This window comes from Capsicum annuum, chromosome 1 (genome assembly GCF_002878395.1).
Source record: "Capsicum annuum cultivar UCD-10X-F1 chromosome 1, UCD10Xv1.1, whole genome shotgun sequence".
NCBI classification, from domain to species: domain Eukaryota; kingdom Viridiplantae; phylum Streptophyta; class Magnoliopsida; order Solanales; family Solanaceae; genus Capsicum; species Capsicum annuum.
Genome location: NC_061111.1, coordinates 25,961,015 through 25,981,517, shown reverse-complemented (window position 1 = coordinate 25,981,517; position 20,503 = coordinate 25,961,015). Strand labels below are relative to the sequence as shown.

The following is a 20,503-nucleotide window of genomic DNA, read 5'->3' as shown; positions in this document are numbered from 1 at the left end:
ATTTAAGTTTGTGAATCAATAAAGAGGGAAGATTAATATTTGGAACCATCATCCAAGATTACAATTGTACTTGTTAAAAGATAGAAATTTTTGAACAAGCAAATAAGCCCAAAGAAAAATATGCACAACAAACAATTGACTTTACTGTAGTAGCATATACTACCACAATAGTGCAAATATTAGTATCAATTACTATGCCGAGAAATAATCTTCATAGTGACTCAGTAAATGTAAATGCAAATCTAAGAAGATAGCAACAACAACATAAAGCTGGCTGAGAAAATTAAAATCGATCAAAAATATGCAAGTCACAAAAATGAAAGAATTTTGGAATCAATGGTTTCGAGTAATCTCTAGGTGACAATTAAATCAATATGAACACTTTTACTTTTATAGTATATAGTAAAAATAGATGTAAATTTTTACTTATCCAAGTTTAGAAAGCAAGAGATATATACTCCCTCCGTTTAAAATAAAAAATTGTTGGGGCTTGCACACACTATAATTGTAAGGAGGTTGTAAAAGGAGCCATTTTCATCAGTGTTATCGTAACCAATGAGTCACTACAAAAGAAAATTGTTATTGAAAGAGGTTGCTTCTTTGGAGTATTTCCACAAACACCTAGAGGGCAAAAGTTGATCCAAACAATAAATTTCCAAAACACACAGAGAACTACTCCGACACCTAATTTTTCCTATATCACACATAGAAAATCAACAAAATCTAAAGAAAATACCGACACAAAGCAACAACCTTGACACTGAATTGCTTCAAATTCAACTCAAACACCCTTCAAACCTAAATATCAAACAACCGAATACATCATCATTCTGAATCAAAATACAAAAATGCCATGTGAGATTCGCACCAACAAATAAATAACCTACAGAATTTTGAAGAGATATTTACTTCAATTGACTTACGTTTCTCGATTGTGGCTGAGCTGCGGAAGGCATAAGAATTGCAGAAGAAATATGTGGCCTTTTTATGGTTTTATGTGAACCAGCAGTACGCGGCAAGCCATCATAACGACAATACAAATTTAGTGAAAAGACTTATTTGTCCTTGAAAGTAGGCATGACGACCTTCACTTGCTTTCAATGCTCTTCTATATATTAACTAGTGGAGCATGGACCGTGTCAGCACGAGTCCAATATTAAGATATTTTGATTATGTAAGATAAGTTAGATTGATGTCAATTTGAATTATGAGTACACAAAATATATTAACTACTTGATAGTATTTTTCAAAGAGCCAAATTATCTCACAAGATAATTATGTATAACTTACTCATATAAATAACAAAATTTGATGCATTTTAAAGTTTAGATCTTTAAGTATATGATTCAGATTTGTTACATTAAGTATAAAATATGAGATTAAAATTGATACACAAGACTTGACACCTATTATATTAAATAGAGAATAATTATTGAAAAAGTTAAAGTGTTATCTAGTCCTTGCATATTACATCGCATGTGGGTTGCAATTAATAACTCAAAATTCCATTGTATTCCCTTGCTAAGCAAACACATAAACATCCTTCCCTTTCATTTCTCTCCGCTTTCATTCCTCTTTCTCTTTTATTTGTCAACTTGTTCTTTGAAGTTAAATTAAATTAATATTTTAAATTTTAAGTATTTCAAAAATTATATAAAAAAGAAAACTATAAGTTACCATTAGTCATATTGATTTAAGTTATTTGACTTTGAGAACACGATAAAATATACTTTTGTAGATGTTTTATCGAACTTTGCTATTGTATATGTTCCTTCCATTAAAACGTAGGAGTCGTTTATTAGAGTGAATAGAAATAATTTTGAATAGAACGTATTAGTAATATTTGCATTAATAATGCTTGTATTAGTAATATTGGTATTATTTATGCTATCATTATTTCTTATACACTATTTGGTGTGTTGTATTAGAACTTACCTTTTTCAATTTTGATATATTTAAACAAAAGTTTTTTTTAAAGGATTGCATATATATTCTAAAGTTCATTCGGGGTCTAGCACGTGTTCAATATATGTTATTTTTTGTGTCAATTTATGTGACACAAATAGAATTTAGATAATCAATCATACTCTTAATATGTATAGATAATTTAAGTTGTTAACTATTTTAATTTATAATATTTTTAATATAATTTTTAAATAATATACGTTACTTTTCTTGTTCAAACTTTTTTGGCACTGATAGTCTATTATATTTTTAAAAGAATGTAAGTCTTTAATTATTGTGATTTATAATATTTTTCTTCTATTTCAATTTAAGTGACACTAATATAATTTCGAGAGTCAACCAAATATTTTATATCTTTTAAAATTTTTAAGTTGTTAATTATTGTAATTTATAGTATTTTTTTACCTATTTTTTTTTTTTGAAATATATAACAGATTAAATTATTTTTAGATATTTTAAGTTTTTAACTATTGTCATTTATAATGCTTTTTATGTAACTTTTGAATAATATATGTTACTCTCTTTATCTAGAGTTTTGTATCCTCGATAGAAAATTATATTTTTAAATAATTTAAATTTTTAATTATTTTGATTATAATATTTTTCTATTGTAATTTAAGTGGCAAAATTTTTAGATGATCATAATAATTAATTAGGGATGATATAGTAAAATCACGATTGAAGCAATGAAACATAAAATGTCTTAAATGACTTACAACAACTAGTTAAAAGTGACCTAGTAAAATTACTATAAAAAATACTTGTGAAAAAAGTTTAAGTGAACCTCATATAATACGACAAACTAATTTAATACATAAAGAGTTAATTTATTATGTTTATATATATTTTATTTTTTTATTAAATATTATTTTTTAATACTTAAATGACTTATAATAATTACTTAGGGGTGATATTTAGTAAAACTATGGGGGGAGCAGCTGAAGCAGATATGCCATAAATGTGCAATTTACTTTTTTAATTAAATATTATTAATTTTTAATACATAAATGACTTATAATAATTAATTAGGGGCAATCACTACAAAAAAATAGCATTTAGCGACACGTCATATTCGTCGCTATCATATGAAAATCTGTCGCTAAATAGAAATAGCGACGGAATAGCAACAGAATTTGTTCTGTCGCTATATTGCTCGTTGCTAACCTCATAGCGACAAAAAATTGAATTTCGTCGCAAAATTTGTGACCAATTAGCGACGAAACAGTTTGGTTGTTGATATTACTAACGTACATTTATGTTGTATAGCGTCGCTATTCCAAAAATTCATTTTGGTCGTGGCTTAATTTATGACAGAATATTTTGTCGTTGATTCATTGCAACATAATTTGGTCTACTTATTTAGCAACCAAATTTATCCATCGCTAAAGTTTTTCAGTAGCTACGATTGATGTTAGTCACTAATTTTTTGTCGCTAATTACAATCGTCTTTAGCAACTAAATTAATCCTTTCCTAAAGTTTTTCAGTAGCAACGACAAGAGTTAGTCACTAATTTTTTGTCTCTAATAATTTTTTAAGAAAATAGTTGAAACACGTAAATTATAAAATAATTAAATATCCAACATTCAAATAGATAGTGAAATTCACAACAATTGTGTCCAACACCCACAATTTCAAGTATTTTATCAAACATAAACTAATGTCAAAATAGTCTATCAAAAATTAGTGCAACGATCATGGACTACGAATAATATGAAGCTACGAATCAATGTCGTCATCTTCATCATGAGTAGGAGGAGAATCAAGCACGGCCCTATCTTGTACCCTAGTACCACCAACACACTCAATAACTATCGGAAGAAAATGAGTAGTAAGGGCCGAAATCAATTGCTTCACCAACTCCTCCATATTTGTTGTCGGTAAAGAAATCGAAGGTGGTACTGATGATGTGGAAGCATTGTAGGCACACAGTTTTTTCCCAAAGTAACTTGTAGCTTCATATCCAAGACCAAACAATCTTTTCTTCTTTGCTCCTCCCGCAGCTTCATAATATGTCTCCAATTGATCTATTTCAGATTCACATTGTACTTTTTCCCGTATAATTTCTTCATACCTTTCCTGTAACAAGTGAAATTATTAAAATAGACTCAAGTTCATGGCAACACAAAAGAAAAATAAGAGATGAGTATCATATCGTTAGATGTAAGTTATGGACTTACATGTAGAAGTCGGGAACGCTCACTAACAAAAGATTTTCCATCATGATTATGTGTATGGATGTGCAAATGTAACTCACTTGGAGTTGGATCTCGACCTATTTTAAGAGCCCATACAGAATTTTCAGGTATTTAGAATGAGACCAACGTACATTAGCAGTATACCAAAAGAGAATCATGACACACCACCAAGTTTCTTTGCCCTATTCTAAGCAAAAAAATGTCACCAAACATGTTGGTATAGCAGCAAAATAAAGAGGAAAAAGAAGAGAGTAGAAGGAAAGAAATGTTGCAAAACAAAGAGGATAAACAAGAGAAACTGCAGCAACTGCTTGCTGAAAAAATAGCATAAAACCAGCAGAAGCTGCAATAACAAAAAACAACAACAGTAACAATTTCCAGAAACTATTAGTGTAGCAAATAAGAATGCACATGTAGAAAACAGCTGGTGCAGTTTTGGAAAACAACAACTACTGGTTTCTTGGGTAGTATGTTGCAGTTCTGGAAAACAGTTGCTTGCTGGAAAAGTAGCATAAAACCAGCAGCAGCTGCAATAATAGAAAATAGTAGATATGTTCCACAGAGAAAATACTCTTTTTATTGCAAGATAGATAGAGGTAAGATTGCAAATAAACTACCCTCACGCACACGGTGAGATTACACTAGCTACGTTGTTGGTTGAAACCATGAAGTACAGTTAGAAACAAAATGAGGATATGTTTCATTGAAAAGATCTGCCAATAGAATTAATTAAAAAAAGTTGATGATTGAAGAAACGTCATTAATATAAATAGTAGATAGCATTTAAATAGAAGTAAAGGATATTAAGGCAGATATTTTAGGGTTAAAATATCTACCTTAATATCCTTGTTTTGGAACACCTTTCCAGTTGATCTCATTAGGATCAACTTCACTTTTGAAAGACAATGTAATGGAACTAGAGCATTTGGAAGATGGTTCCAACCTGTACAACATCAAATTCAAAATCAATAACACTATACAACATCTATGTACAAAAGTAGTAAACATATAAGTAGTAGGTACTAACCCTGAAGAAGTCAGAAAAATAAGGGTCTGGCCATTGTTACAATTGGAATCTCCTGAAGTAGATACATTTCTCTAACTAGATGTTGCCTCAGCTGCTGTGTTGCTTTGAGCATTCATATTCTGGTTTGTTGGGCTGCTTTGGTTAGGTGAAATAGGAGATATCTCAGGAATGACCGGTGTTTGATCGGGTGGCATGGTCGGAATGGAACTTGTATCATCCTGTTCGATTACTGGAGATGGAATAGAAGGAATTTTTACATGATTAACAACCTTACTCCTGCCTGTGGACTTGCTAGCACGCTATCCACCTCGAGTCATATCTTAAAAAATAACGGTGTCATTAGATTATCACTATTAAAAATCAAATTAAAATGATGCAATATGAAAAATTAGCAGATTATTAAAAGGAAACCAAAAACTTATAAGATGATGATATCTTAGAGAAAAATTAGTAAAAACAACAAACAACAAAGCTAAAATAAGATATTTTTTTGAACACTTGGCACAGTTTATGTTTTGAACTAAAAACAAACTACAACAAAGCTAAAATAGCAGATTTCGTAGTTTCTTACTAAAAACAAAATACAACAAAGCTAAAATAGCAGATATTTATCAAGATCTATTCACTATCTATGTCTTCTTTAAACTCTTCCTCTTCATCTTCCTCCTCAGTTTCCTCGATTTCATATTCTTCTTCTGTACATCCATCTTGAATTTCATGATGCTCTTTAAATAAACCATCATTAAGAGGTTCATTCATTTCAAGTACACCCCCATTTGGATCATGCAATAGAATATCTTCATCTACAGAAACAGAGATATCTATCTCATGGACTTTAACTTTTTCAACTTGAAAAGGAACATTTAGTTCTGAAGTTATCACCACTTTCTCAACTGGTAATTCAATAACATTTTGATGTTTGACCTTTAATACAACTAGCCAATCTTCTTTGTCCTTTTTCTTGCTTGGATAAGGTACATAACATACTTGCATTGCTTGCATTGCAAGAATAAAAGGCTCATACTTTTTATATTGACGACAATGGTTAATATCAACCAATTTGTACCGATCATGCTTCTTAACACCGACATCTATTATTGGATCAAACCATTCGCATTTGAATAACACAGTTTGCTTTAAAGGTGCTTCACGGTATTCCACTTGTATGATCTCTTTTATTCGCCCATAATAATCCCCAAAATTTGGATCCGAGATACAAACTCCACTATTCATTATTGATCTCATGCTACCATGACATTCTGTGTGAAATTTATATCCGTTAACAAAATAAACTGACTGAGATGTAGCTCCTATAATGGTCCACGAGCAAGACTACACAAGTATTCATTTTCAATAGGATTGCACCAAGCATATTTTTTTAAAAAAAACAAAGATCTAGTTAAACATGAGAAGCCAATTTAAGTACATACATCATTATATGAAAGTTAATATTTATTTAAATCTTACATATCCCTTGAACCATATAGCGAAATTTTCTTCAAGGCTCTCGTCTATTTCGATTTGAGAGAGATTTGAAAATTCTTCTTCCAAACGTTGCAGGTACATACTTCATTGCAACAAATTAATTTATATATGAGAAGTCACGAAATAAGAATAGATTTTATTATTATTAATTAAGAGAATTTGGTTACCTCACAGATGGCTCAACCTCCTCACAATTTAGTAAAATATAAGTTTAAGCCGCCTTGATTTCATCTAAGATTAAATCTCTTTTCTTTGTTTCTCCCCAAAGTCTACCTGGATGAGAGAATATTGAAAGATTTCCTTTAAGATCTTCCACAACACCACCATCGTCATTACGATCCATATTATGATTTCGTGACATGACATGAGGTTCAAAATAATGAGAAAATAGTTGTGTTGACTCCATCATCAAGTACGCTTCACAAATGGAACCCTCAACACTAGCTTTATTCCCAATCATCTTTTTAAGAGTTCCCAAATACCTATATACAGAAAAAGATGTAACATTATGTTTTGGAAGGTTATGTATTAATTAACCGTCACAAGTTTGACATAGAGCTATATATTTATCTTTCAAAAGGATACATCCATCGATATTGCACAGGTCCAGCAACCCTTGTTTCATATGGAAGGTGCACAAGAAGATGTTCCATTGAGTCAAAGAACCCAGGAGTAAATATACGTTCCAACTTGCACAAAATTTATGGAATATCTCTCTCTAATCGCACCATATCATCCACTCGTAGAGTGGTCGAAGTAAGATCCTTAAAAATAAGCTCAGTTCTACTAAGTGTCTGCCACATATTACTAGGAAGTAGTTCACGAAAAGCAATAGGCATTAGTCGTTGCATGAACACATGACAATCGTGACTCTTCATTCCAAATAACCTTTTCGCATTTGTGTATGGAAACCTACCCAAATTTGAAACATACCCATCTGGAAACTTTAAGAATTTCACCCAATTAAACAAGATTGTTCTTGCTTCCTTGTCTAATGTATAGACAACTTTTGGATATTGGCCATTACTATCCTTTCCCAATTAAGGTCGATCACAATATTTTGCCGTATCTAACCGTGACTGTGGATTATCTTTAGTTTTGTCATCAAAATTAAGAACAGTGTTAAATACATTATCAAAGAAGTTTTTCTCAATATGCATAACATCAAGATTATGTCAAATCATGTTAGAACTCCATTATGGCAAATCCCAAAAGATGCTTCGCTTTTTCCACCCAAATGTCTTACATATTATTTTATTAACTTGTTCTGCATCTAACTCTGTTACATTTCTTATCCCTAAATTACAAATCTGATCCAAAATTTCCTCTCCTATTCTATTTGTTGGGGCAGGTCTTCTGACAGTCTGGCCTTTAAGAAAGTTCTTTCGATCTCTCCTAAATGGGTGGTGCTGGTCAAGGAACATTCTGTGGCAATCAAACCAGGATTGTTTTCTTCCATGCTGCAATCTAAAAGATTGTGTTTCCTCCATACAATAAGGACATGCTAATTTATCTGCAATACTCCATCCCGATAACATAGAATATGCAGGAAAGTCACTAATTGTCCACATCAAAGCTGCCCTTCATTTAAAGTTTTGCCTTTTTGAGATGTCAAATGCTTCCACACCTGTCTCCCACAACAAGGTCAGCTCCTTAATTAGGGATTGCAGATAAACATCAATTTTATGTTTGGGATTGCTGGGACCTGGGACAATGATAGTTAAGAACATATAAGCCTCTTTCATGCACATTCCTAGAGGTAAATTGTATGGAGTAACAATCACTGGCCACAAAGAATATTTTTTTCCGGACTGACTAAATGGTTGAAAACCATTTGTACATAACCCAACCTGATATTTCTTGGTTCAGCGGCAAAAAAGGGATGACTTTCATTGAAGTGCTTCCAAGCCTCAGAATCTGATGGATGGCGCATCACACCATCCTCTTTTTTATGCTCATGATGTCATCTCATGTCAGCAGCTGTAGCATGAGATGCATATAATCTTTGCAATCTTGGAATCAAAGAAAAATAATACATTCTCTTGTAAGGGACCAATTTTCTCTTACGAGAGCCAACACAATGCTTATACCTTGGCTTGCTACAAAATTTATAAGATGTAAGGTGTTCATCATCATCACCCCAATACAACATACATCCTGATTCACAACAATCAATCTTTTCAACTGGCAAACCCAATCTACGCACTAACTTCTTCGTCTGATAATAGTTATCAAGCATGATGTTATCTTTAGGTAAAAACTCCTTAAGCAATTGCATCATTTGGTTATAGCCTCTCTATGACATATTTTTCTCGATTTTAATATTCAATATTCGAGAGACAACTGCAAGTTGAGAGAGGGATAAACCAAGATATAATTCTGCATCAGCAGCATCTAACAAATCATAAAATTTTTTGGAAACGGGATTAGGATCTTCCTCCATTGAATGTTGAAAAGGATGAGATGACTCGGGTTTACTATTGCTATAAGATTGCCAGCTTGAACCCTGAGAAAAGTTGGGACCAGCTGCATCCAAAATCATTTATTGGTATGGATTCTCTTCGAATATTGGTTGACCACCACCATGCAATGCATTACCATAAAAAGTCTCACTTATATCATCTCTTTCCCCTTGATGCTTCCAAATAAAATAGTTCTCAATAAATCCAGATTGATAAAGGTGGCATTTAATGGTTTCAACATCCATGAATTTATAGTTCTGACATTTTGCACATGGACATCTAACTTTGTCACCACTCATACGATTTGGTTAAGAACATGCAAATTGAATAAATTCATCCACCTCGGTTATAAATCTAGATTATAAACCCCCTCGGCCATCTAACCTCTCATACATCCAACTACGCTCTAGATTATTCATGTTCCTATTAAGGTTGAAATAAAAAAAAAGGATAATCAGTGCTAATTAACCAGCTTAATAAGAAACACGACAATTAGTCTTAATTAATAATTAACCTTATTGGAAATGTTTATTAACAAATACGATAATGTATGATTAGGCTCTATATAAAGAACTACTTAGCAAAGAAAGCATAATTAAGTTGATCAATTGACAGTTAAATAGTTTCACTAAATTATTCAAACTTATGCTCTTAAAGTAGAAAACAAAACTAGTTTACCTTTAAAATAAGATAAAAGTGATACATACTTCTATTTTAAGTTACAAACATAATCGAGAAGCCAACAAGCTTACCAAGAAAAATTAAAAAGTCGAAAGAAAGTTTTAAAACACACCTGATTGAATACAATACTCTACTTATTTTACCACCAATTTACAACTGCACTACACCAATTCCAGTAAAAAGACACCTGAAAGATAAGTGTATCAAATAAGTATTTGAATATATGACACACTCTGTTAACATTTTGCATTGATGTACATACAAAACATTTGTAAAGAATCGGTTATCCGTTTATTGGTTAAAACTATTTCCCTTATATATTTTAGAGCTTCCGTGGAATATAGAAGTATTATGGAATAACTTTTTTTTCTTTAGTACAGTTGGATAAATAACATATGATGTACATATGATGGCTAAATAACATGGAATAACTTTTTATCTTCAGTACAGCTGGATAATTTTATTATGTGTTTTGTGAAGTACCTCTAAATTTTCATACAATTGCAAAACTAACTTAAGGATTCAAAAAGCTCCTCTTATAATTAGAGAAGAAGTTAATGCATCACTTTGGAGGCATTGGTTGCTAGAGACTACCCTAAGAAGAAAACCACTTGTTTAACTTTAATTACGAAATTGATACATATGATTCAAACCATACATATTGATACCCGATATATAAAGGACAAGGGTATATTTCAAAACAATCCAGTTTCAACTTCTAACTTCGCCATTCAACTAATAAACCGACCACATAAGACAAAAGTTACATTACTTCACTAGCCATAGTCCAAAGGAATTATTATGATGCTTTTGTATCAGTATCCAAACAATCCTCCAGCATGCTTTTAGACTTACAATGTGAAGAAGCTAATCTTTCCCTCCCTGGACGAATAAATACTCAAAAGTGCTAGAGCATATTCCAACTACCAAAGATGGATTTCTACCATAGGACTAGGCAAAGTTAAATGCCTCAAGGATAGCTCTACGTCACAGAACATACAAATAGACAAGATTTTGTTGAAGTAAGCTTAAAATAACACAACCCATTATAGAAATATTTCAACATGTAGCGGGGGATTAAAAACCAGTTGGACGACTCAATAAACCAAAGCTGTTGATTCTTTACAAGAAGTCAAACTTTCTACATTACTGGTTGATGCCTTTCTTCCTAAACCACCTCACTTGACGGATTAAATGGCAAATAAAGGCCAAGACAGGATAGTAGTGTCACACATCATAACAACACTTATGAAGAACAAAAAGAGGAAAATACCTCAAATAGCTGGTTCCATCAAAGCCAAAAGAAAATAGTCGCGAATCAAGAATCTTTCCTTGCAGATCAGTTCAGAAATTACATGCAAATGGAATTAATCAGTTGAATAGAGGTCAAATTGGAAGCACGTATCCAAGAACTTGAAGATCGGAAGCTGATTCAGTAAAAATAAAGACAAGTAAAGCAAGAGTAGTGAAGAATTTTGATCTAGAAATAGAGAGGCACATCAGTATAAAGGGGAAAGTATCTCATTTTAGAGAGGAAGAGATAGGGGGCGGGTGGAAATGAGTAAAACCTAGAGCCCCCCTTTTCTATAGTAAAAATAATTAATTAGAAAACTATAATTAATATTTTATGACAGCATAGTTGGTCGCTAAACAAAAAACTTTTTTCTTAAAAAAAAATGAAGGGCACCGACGAAAGTTTGTTGCTAAATCCGTTGCTACGAAATAATTAACATAGCGACCAAAAAATTTATTGTTAATCCGTCATTAAATTTGGGCGTCAATTTTTCCCGCTATTATTTAGTGACGAAAATCAAATTCCATCACTGATTCATTGCTAAGAACATATCAAAAAATTGGACTGCAATGTCTGCGGCCAAATTGAATGTTCTGTTGCTAACCCGTCGCTACATAGTGATGAAATTTGGTCTGTCAGTAAATTTCGTCGCTAAACACAGTTTTTTTTGTAGTGGATATAATAAAATCACGGTTGAAACAGCTGAAACAGATATGTCATAAATATTTATTTTATATTTTTAATTAAATATTATTAATTTTTTAATACGTAAATGACTTATAATAATTAATTATGTGTGATATAGTAAAATAACAGATTGGATAATATGAATTTTTTAATAGATAAATGACTTATAATAATTAATTAATTAATTAGGAGTGATATAGTAAAATCACGGTTGAAACAATGAATCAAATATATCATAAATGTCTATTTTATTTTTAATTAAATATTTTTAATTCTTTAATATATAAATAACTTATAATAATTAATTAGGGGTGATATAATAAAATCACGGAGCAAGCAGACATGTAGAAACCTGTCTTCTACATATAATATATATATATATATATATATATATGCATCCTCTGTCCCAAATTACTCGTCCTAAATTGAGATGACACATTAATTAGGAAAAATAATTAATAACATGACTAATTTATAATATTACCCCTATTAAATATTATTTTACATTTTAATTTGAAGAAAAAAATAATTAATTCAAAAGGTAAAACATGAAAAAATAATTTTGTCTCTTCTTGATTAATGAAAAAAGATAAAAAAATAAAAAATTAAATTAAAAAATTTGATACGGATAATTTGAGACGAAGAGAGTATATAATACTCTTAAAAATCTAAATTATATACTCCCTCCATTCCAAATTTAACCGTATCAAATTTTCTAATTTAATTTACTAGATAAATTATTTTTTTTATGTTTTATTTTTTATATTAATTATTTTTTTTAAATTAATATATAAACAAACTAGATATGTTAATGTGTATCTCAATTTGGACTGTTAATTTGGTAGTAACCTTTCAAATAATTTGAAATCTACAAATGAGCCATTGAATCAGAACAATCGCCGTTTTCTGTGTTTTGTTGCATTTTCAGGGTTTATGCTTCTCGAAATGCGTGTCGTATTGGATTTCCGTCGGCTCTTCTTCACAAAAAATCCCGTCGGTTTTGTCCGCTTGTTTTGCTCTACACCGGCACTGCCACAGTTGGAATCGTCAAAGGACGCCGACTTGATTTCTGAGCTACTCCTTCAACACCACAATCCATTTCATGCCATGGAATCCTCTCTTCAGCTCCATGGCATTTCCTTCACCCCTTTCCTTGTCCATCAGACTCTCCTCCGCCTCAAGCACTCTTCTAAAGTTGCCCTCTCCTTCTTTCACTATGTATATTCCCAATCCCATCCCAATTCCACCGATGACACCTGCACCACCGCTTTCAATCTCCTCATTGACATTCTATGCAAAGTTCGACAGTTCGATGTTGCCTGGCAGCTTATTATCCAAATGGACCAGAAATCCATTAAAATTACCTTCACTACTTTCTATTTGTTGATCCGTAGGCTTATCTCTGCTGGCTTCACCCGTCAAGCTATTCGGACCTTCACTGAAATGCACGTATTTCTCGATGAACAAAGTGAAGATGAAGTTTGGAAATCCCACTTCTGTTATCTTCTTGATACCCTTTGTAAATATGGATATGTCAAGGTGGCTACTGAAGTTTTCAATAAAGAGAAATGGAGATTGGAGCTCAACTGTAAGGTTTATACCATTCTGATTTATGGTTGGTGTAAAGTGAAGAATATAGAGATGGCAAGGAGGTTTCTTGGGGAGATGTTGGACAAGGGAATTGATCCAAATGTGGTCAGTTACAATGTGTTGTTGAATGGAATTTGCAGGAGAGCAAGTTTGCACCCGGATGGTAGGTTTGACAAGGTAATTAGGGAAGCAGAGAAGGTGTTTAAGGAAATGACTGAAAGAGGTGTGGAACCAGATGTGACCAGCTACTCCATACTCCTCCATGTCTATAGCCGGGCTCATAAGCCTGAGTTATCACTTGAAAAATTAAGGATTATGAGACACACAGGGATATGCCCGAATATTGTGACATATACCTCCGTCATCAAGTGCCTCTGCTCTTGTGGTATGCTTGAAGATGCGGAGCTGTTACTCGAGCAAATGGTTTCTAACGGGGTAACTCCCACATCCACAAATTACAATTGTTTCTTTAAAGAGTTTAAAGGGAGGAAGGATGTCGATGGTGCATTGAGGTTGTACAAGAAAATGAAGCAGGATTCCCTCTGCTCACCAAGCGTGTGTACATTCAATATATTGTTGGGGATGTTATTGAAATTGGGCAGAATAGGGATGGCAAGAGATATTTGGGACGATATGAAGGATTCTGGAGCGGGGCCTGATTTAGATTCATATACATTGTTGATTCATGGATTTTGTGAGAAACAAAAATGGAAAACGGCCTGTGAATTCTTTATGGAAATGATAGAAAAGGGATTTCTGCCACACAAGGTCACCTTCGAGACCCTTTATAGAGGCTTAATACAATCCAATATGCTGAGAACTTGGAGAAGGTTAAAAAAAAGGCTTGATGAGGAATCAATAACTTTTGGTTCAGAATTTGAAAGTTATCACCTCAAGCCTTATAGAAGGTAATCTGATGAAGTTCTGCAATGGGTACAAGGCTGAATAATCTGATGTCAAGATAAAGATCTAACTGATATTTCCTGATTCATGGGGAGCTATTTATAATTGATGATGTAACAGAATCAAGGACCAAAGTAAGATCTTAGTGGATAGAGTTATCTGTACTTGTTGCTGGTCGGAGGTGGCAGGTATCCCGTGGATTTAGTTGAGGTGCGCACAAGCTGGCGTGGATACCACGGTTAATAAAAAAAGGGACTGAAGGATCTGAAACTGGTAAGATTATTCAATCGAGTAATTAGCTACTGCTGGAAATAATCAAAACTGTTGTTAAACTGTAAGAAGGGATGGTTGATAGTTCCACCTCGAGAATATGTTGAATAAGAATTAGTGAAGCTTTAGACACTGTAGCAATATGCCCCTTCGCCAACCAATATGCCCCTTCGCCAACCAATATGCCCCTTCGCCAACCAATATGCCCTTACCTTATTTTAAGCTTCCTAAAAGTGTCTTTTGTTCTGTCAAGAGGAGGTTCTGTCAAGAGGAGGAAGGAACGAAGAATTTGTGAGAAAAGAGGGGAAATAGAAAATCACATGAGAATATTAGAATCTGTCAAATATGGACGTAAAATTAATCGAGGGACGTTTTTTTATCAACTTTGGGAAGCTTAAAGGAAGTTTTAGGTTTAAGTGAAATATTGTAAGGATGCAGTGAAAGTTGGGTGAAATAAGAGGGATGATTTTGGTCAAATTCTCACAAATGTTATTACCAAAATAGTATATCTCGTCATTTCTATAAACGCTTAAACCCTAGTGAGTGACCACCATTTCATCTCGACACAACAATGTCGGACGTTCTGCCTGAAATAATCAGTGAAATACTTACTCCACTTCCAGTGAAGTCACTGATGAATTCAGATGTGTATCGAAATCATTCAAATCCCTTATCGACATCCCAAAATTCATCGAAGCTCACCTCAGCCGACAAACACAGAAACCCAACTCAGATACGAAGATTATTCTCGAGGCTCACAACATTTTTTCGCTTCACTTCAGTTCAATCTATAACGGAGTATGAACCCAACAACCAATAGATCTTGAGCACCCGTTGAAGCAGTTTTATCGCCGAACTCAGGTACTAGGTTGTCACCGTGGTTTGATTTTTATTAACAACTTGATTGACAATGTTGCTGTGTGGAATCCATCCACTAAGATGTTCCGTAAATTGCCTGTATGTCGAATGAAACCTCCAAGCAGAATTCCACAGGTACAGGGTCCTGGGTAGGCCAAAATTTGCAGTGGTTTTGGGTATGATGCTTCTGACGATGATTATAAGGTGGATAGAACAACCCAATGGTGCTACCACCCATATGATCAACCTACTTTAGTCTCTGAGGTTATGGTTTATAGTTTGAAGTTGGGTGTGTGGAAGATTGTTCAAGATTGTATTTACTGGTTGCTTAGGGAAGTTAATGGCACATTTGCGGGAGGTGCATTAAACTGGATAGCAACTAAGGATCCATTTGTGGGGAGGAGCTCGTTGATTCTTGTTGGTTAATCTTGAAAGTGAGACGTTTGAGGAGATGCCATTTCCTGAGAATTTGGGCAAGCCATCCCAATTGAATTTGACTGAATTGGGAGAATGCCTTTGTCTGCGTTTAGGTTACGTCGCTGATGCAAGGAATAAGGTGTTGGATCATGTTGACATATGGGTGATGAAGGACTATGGAGTGAAAGAGTCTTGGGGAAAGTTGTTTTCAGTTGAGCAATTAGAGGGTCACCAACATTTCAGTTATCTAAGGCCAATATCATTCTCAGTGACTGGTAGGGAAGTTCTTCTGGAAATGGATCATAGAAAGTCCCATGGTATAATATTGAGGAAAAGGCGCTCAAACGTGCTAAGATTAGTGTGGGGTTGGACTATTTCGAATCCTTTGTCAGTTTGGGAACCCTTGTCCCTTTATATGGAGGTGGAAATGAAAGGATGGATTTTGAAGCAACAGGAGAGAAGTTTGAAATTAGAGTATAAAAAGGTGAGTGAATGCATATTTTATTTTATATTTCTGCTTTATTGTTGCTTCTCCTTGGCAATGGAGACTTAGCATGTAATTGCAGTTTGTTTGATTAAGCTTTATAGCGGCAATCACGTTTTCTACTAACTGAATATGAGGAACAAGAGTATAATTGTAAATCCTAAATGTCTTTCCCTATTGTTTGTAAATTGCACTTTTTCACTTCTATAAATTGCATTAACCTGCTATATTGATGAATCAGAACACACAGAGCCTGCTGTCTAATTTCCTACTACAAATAAGTGAGAGTGTGACCTGCCTCTGGTTACGACCTAATGACCGGGTTATACAAGTTTAGTTAAGGAGTATTTAGTTGTCACACGTGCTGCTCCTTTTCTTCCACAATTGGCGTGTGAGTACGTAGCAGATCTTTTGGTGGCTGTGTTGTTATCCATTCTCATCGTTACCAGCAGTTCCTCTCTCATCTTTGTGCCAAATTTTGGTACTTTCTGGTGGAGTCTTTCTCTGTGCTTAGCTTAGCTCTCTTCGGCTTTCTTTGAACTTGCTTATTTGCCTTCTCTAGTTTTGGAGTTAGTTCAGTTCGTAATGTACAGATTTCAGTTCTCCCTTTTTGTTCATCTGATCTGTTATGATTTTTGTTATTAACATTTTTGTCAAGGTATCTGGTAAACTGTTGGTTGTGCAAGAATTTGGAGTTCAACTTTTTTCTATTTTGTGGGTATAAGGTTTAGAGTAAAGAAATTTTGATGTAGATTACTGAAAGAAACTATGACCGTAATCGTGGGAAAGAAATTGTTTTTACCAATGAGAAAAGCTAAAAGATGTGGAGTTAATTAGGAGACCTAGCAAAGTAGCTTAATCCAGGAAGAAATAAAGGAAATTCTCTTGGCAAAAGTATGGTGTGGAGAATAATTTGTACCCATAACTAGAACCCATGTTTCTATATGAACTAATATGTATTGTTCTACTAAATCCAACAGAGGTGATTCAGTCAAAACAATGAGAAAATTAATGATGGTTGAGTAATGAAACGGCAGACTAATAACACTGTCATATTCATTTGAACAAAAGGAGCCAATGAATGAGGCAGAAAGTATGTTTGTTATGCTGCTAGGTTTCTACAATTATTAGTCTATTTGGATCTTTTTGTGTGTTTTTTTTTACTTCTTGGCCTTTCAGTAAGTAATTACGAAGAAAAGCCAGAGAAAAATCAAAGATTGTAACAGATTGCATCTTCAGGTATATTAAAAGGCGTATTGATAGATAACGGTTAATCGTTTGCTGAAATTTTCTCTTTGTATTTTATTTGGATATATTTTGCTGTAGGATGAGAACATATTACTTTACTGAAAGAGTAAAGAACAATTAGTTTCTGAGTGATACATTGGTATCACCAAATCATTGAGGCTGGAAGTAATTTCATCTCTTTTGATGTCTTCTTGTTGTATCTTTGTGCTTTATCTTCGGAGTGTGCCTATACATATGTCGCAGCTTTGCTAGTCCTTTGTACGGTTTACAAATTTCTTCTCAGATGTTATTACATCTGTTCTATTTGTAAATTTCTTGAATGCGTTACTATGGAAGATAGGTAGCTTTGGCAAGTGAGTTTAATCTTACAAGTCATGTGTTAAGGTTACAAATTCATACTTGGATAATTCAATTACTGAAACTAGTTAGTCATTTTTCATTTCAAAAGTCTGTTTCAAGAGCAGAAAACATAAACCATAATTTCTTTTACTAGTGCAATCATTGTTGAATTTTGAATTAAAACCTCCTCTATTTTTCAGTATCTTTCTTATCCTGTGTTTTTTTTCCCATGATTTTGGTTAATCATCATAGATCATGTTTACCAATAACTTGGAAGGAAACAAGGTGACTAGGAGGATGAATCTATATATATGGTCAAGCTCTCTCGTAGAAGTAACAGGTTATTGCTAATAGTAAGATATTATCGAAAGTAGCTCGTCCAACTACTGATGGGGTATAAAAATCTGAACATGTTTTTAGTTGTGCCAACTCAAAAGCTCTTCAGTTACGCCAGAGAATGAATGTGTAGACATTGACACATTGTAACTCTGCGTTTCCTATTCTATAACTCGATAATGATTATACGCTCATATTTTGTTGCCTTTTCCTCATTCCTGTTCTTCTTCTGCCTAATCTTTACTTCCGCTTTGAGGTTTAATCTTTAGAACCATGTGTCTAAGTGGGCGAGGGCCCAGATATATTTGTTCAAATCCATTTTGTGAAGACAGTAAATTCAGAGTTGTTGCACCTGTAGTTCTTGTACTTAATATATTATTTGTTTGGCGTTGATTATCCAATTTGAAATTATCACTCTAAGGGGTCGTTTGGTCTGAAAATAGGTTATGTTGGGATTAGTTATATTGACATTATTTCTTATTGAGTATTTGTTTTGTGGTGTTAAAAATAAGTATAAACAACATAAACCCCAAGTATTTTCCAACATAATTATCCTCTCTCCCAACTTTTATAAAAATTACTTAAAATCCCATGTGGATGTTTGACTTAGCTTAAGTTGGTCAAAATAGCTTATAAGCTATTTTTTGCTTAAAAAAGTGTTTGGCAAATTTTATTAAGTGCTTAAAAAAAAGTTCATTTTGGCTTTATTTAAGCCAAAAATAAGAAGCGAGCATTCCTAGCTTTTTTTCTTTTGGAAGATTATAAGCTATTAGAGTTGACCAAGTAAATTACATTTATATCCCTTTATATTTATTCCTTATTCCAAATTTATCTTTGTAGTCTTAATTCTTCACTACTTCACAACACATTCACAGCACACTAATTTTTCACTACGTGTTGATGTCAAGATGGTGTTCGGTTGGCGGGAAAGAAGCATTACTCTCTGAATGAAAAGTTAACTGCCATGACAAAATTTATTACCGTTGGCCAATTATCACAATTGTCCAAATTCTCTTCACATTTCTCTTGTCCATCTTTACTAATTTCAAACTCTAATTTACACAAATACTTATAACGTTTGGATAGATGTGTCATTTTCTACTACTATTATATAATGTCAAATATAAAATATTTCACCATTATATCACGATAAATTCAACGATGCAATATAAGAATATTAAAATCATATTTGAAAGAAATATTATTAACATAACCATGAAGAAAAAAGCAATCTTTTAGTTACACCTTAATGATACGAAATCTTAACATAACCATGAAGAAACAAATAATCTTTTAATATATAACTATCTTTTTCAAACACAAACATCCAACACTTAAACTTTACAAAAATAGTTTTTTAGCGCACAAATTAATAGCCATTCATGAAAATATATTATATATATATATATATATTAATTTTAATTTGAATCATTTTAGCAATAAAAATTAATAATAATCAACTCTATATATTATTAACAGCTATAAGGGTATTTCAGATATTTTGACAAAAAAAAAAGTGCTTAAAAGCATTATTAACGAACACATAATAACTTTTTTTCAGTTTCAACACTTTTATCCAAACACTTAACTGCTTATTTTTAAAATAAGCTCAGTACTTTCAAAAGCACTTTTAAAATAATTTTTTTCAACCACTTTTTTTTAGTCTATCCAAACGGGTTCCATATATGATACATATCTCCATTAGATGATACATTCTGATATGATACATGATTAAGATATTTAATGTGATTAAATATGTAATAAGCGGTAATTAAGCATAATGCTGATCAATGAAATCACATAAATTTAGGAATTGCCATTTTTAATACATAAAAAACGCAACAACTTCATTTTTTTGAAATTTGAAAGATTCTTATTTCTTTCATCACATTGCTTCAAAAAATAATTAGTTATCCAATCTTTCATACTATTTTTCGTCATGAATATTTTGATTTTGTTGAGACATTCTGAAATTTGGCAAGGTGAAATTATTTATGAAAATTACAAAAGTGATAGAACTGTAGTTAGCGAAAGTGTTTCATATTTTAGGTTGATTTATGCCATTGCCTCGGAACTTGACATAGATCAATCGAAGATAAATATTGATGTTCATTATATTGTTGAAGGAAATACGACGCCTATGGTTATTAGAAACGACAATGGTGTTAAGGTTTACGTGGAGTTAAAAAAATGTTTACAGGTTTTGTAATGTATCCGTTATGCATAACAACAACGGATAAATCGATAGAAGATTGAGAATT

The 20,503-nt window shown here is 32.8% G+C and overlaps 1 protein-coding gene and 1 pseudogene across 1 annotated transcript; both read left to right on the top strand.

The window, feature by feature from the left end:
• The first annotated feature begins 12,533 nt into the window (after positions 1-12,533).
• On the top strand, positions 12,534-16,507 carry LOC107856930 (pentatricopeptide repeat-containing protein At2g13420, mitochondrial). Its single transcript, XM_016701898.2, has one exon. It carries the CDS (start codon positions 12,731-12,733, stop codon positions 14,297-14,299), a length of 1,569 nt encoding a protein of 522 aa, XP_016557384.2. The 5' UTR covers positions 12,534-12,730; the 3' UTR covers positions 14,300-16,507.
• Positions 15,132-19,416, top strand: LOC107856931 (annotated as a pseudogene).
• The last annotated feature ends 1,087 nt before the right edge of the window (positions 19,417-20,503 follow it).

Bases quoted from the DNA above. Each gene is read 5' to 3' on its own strand.
- LOC107856930 (XM_016701898.2), top strand. From the start codon at position 12,731: ATGCTTCTCGAAATGCGTGTCGTATTGGATTTCCGTCGGCTCTTCTTC.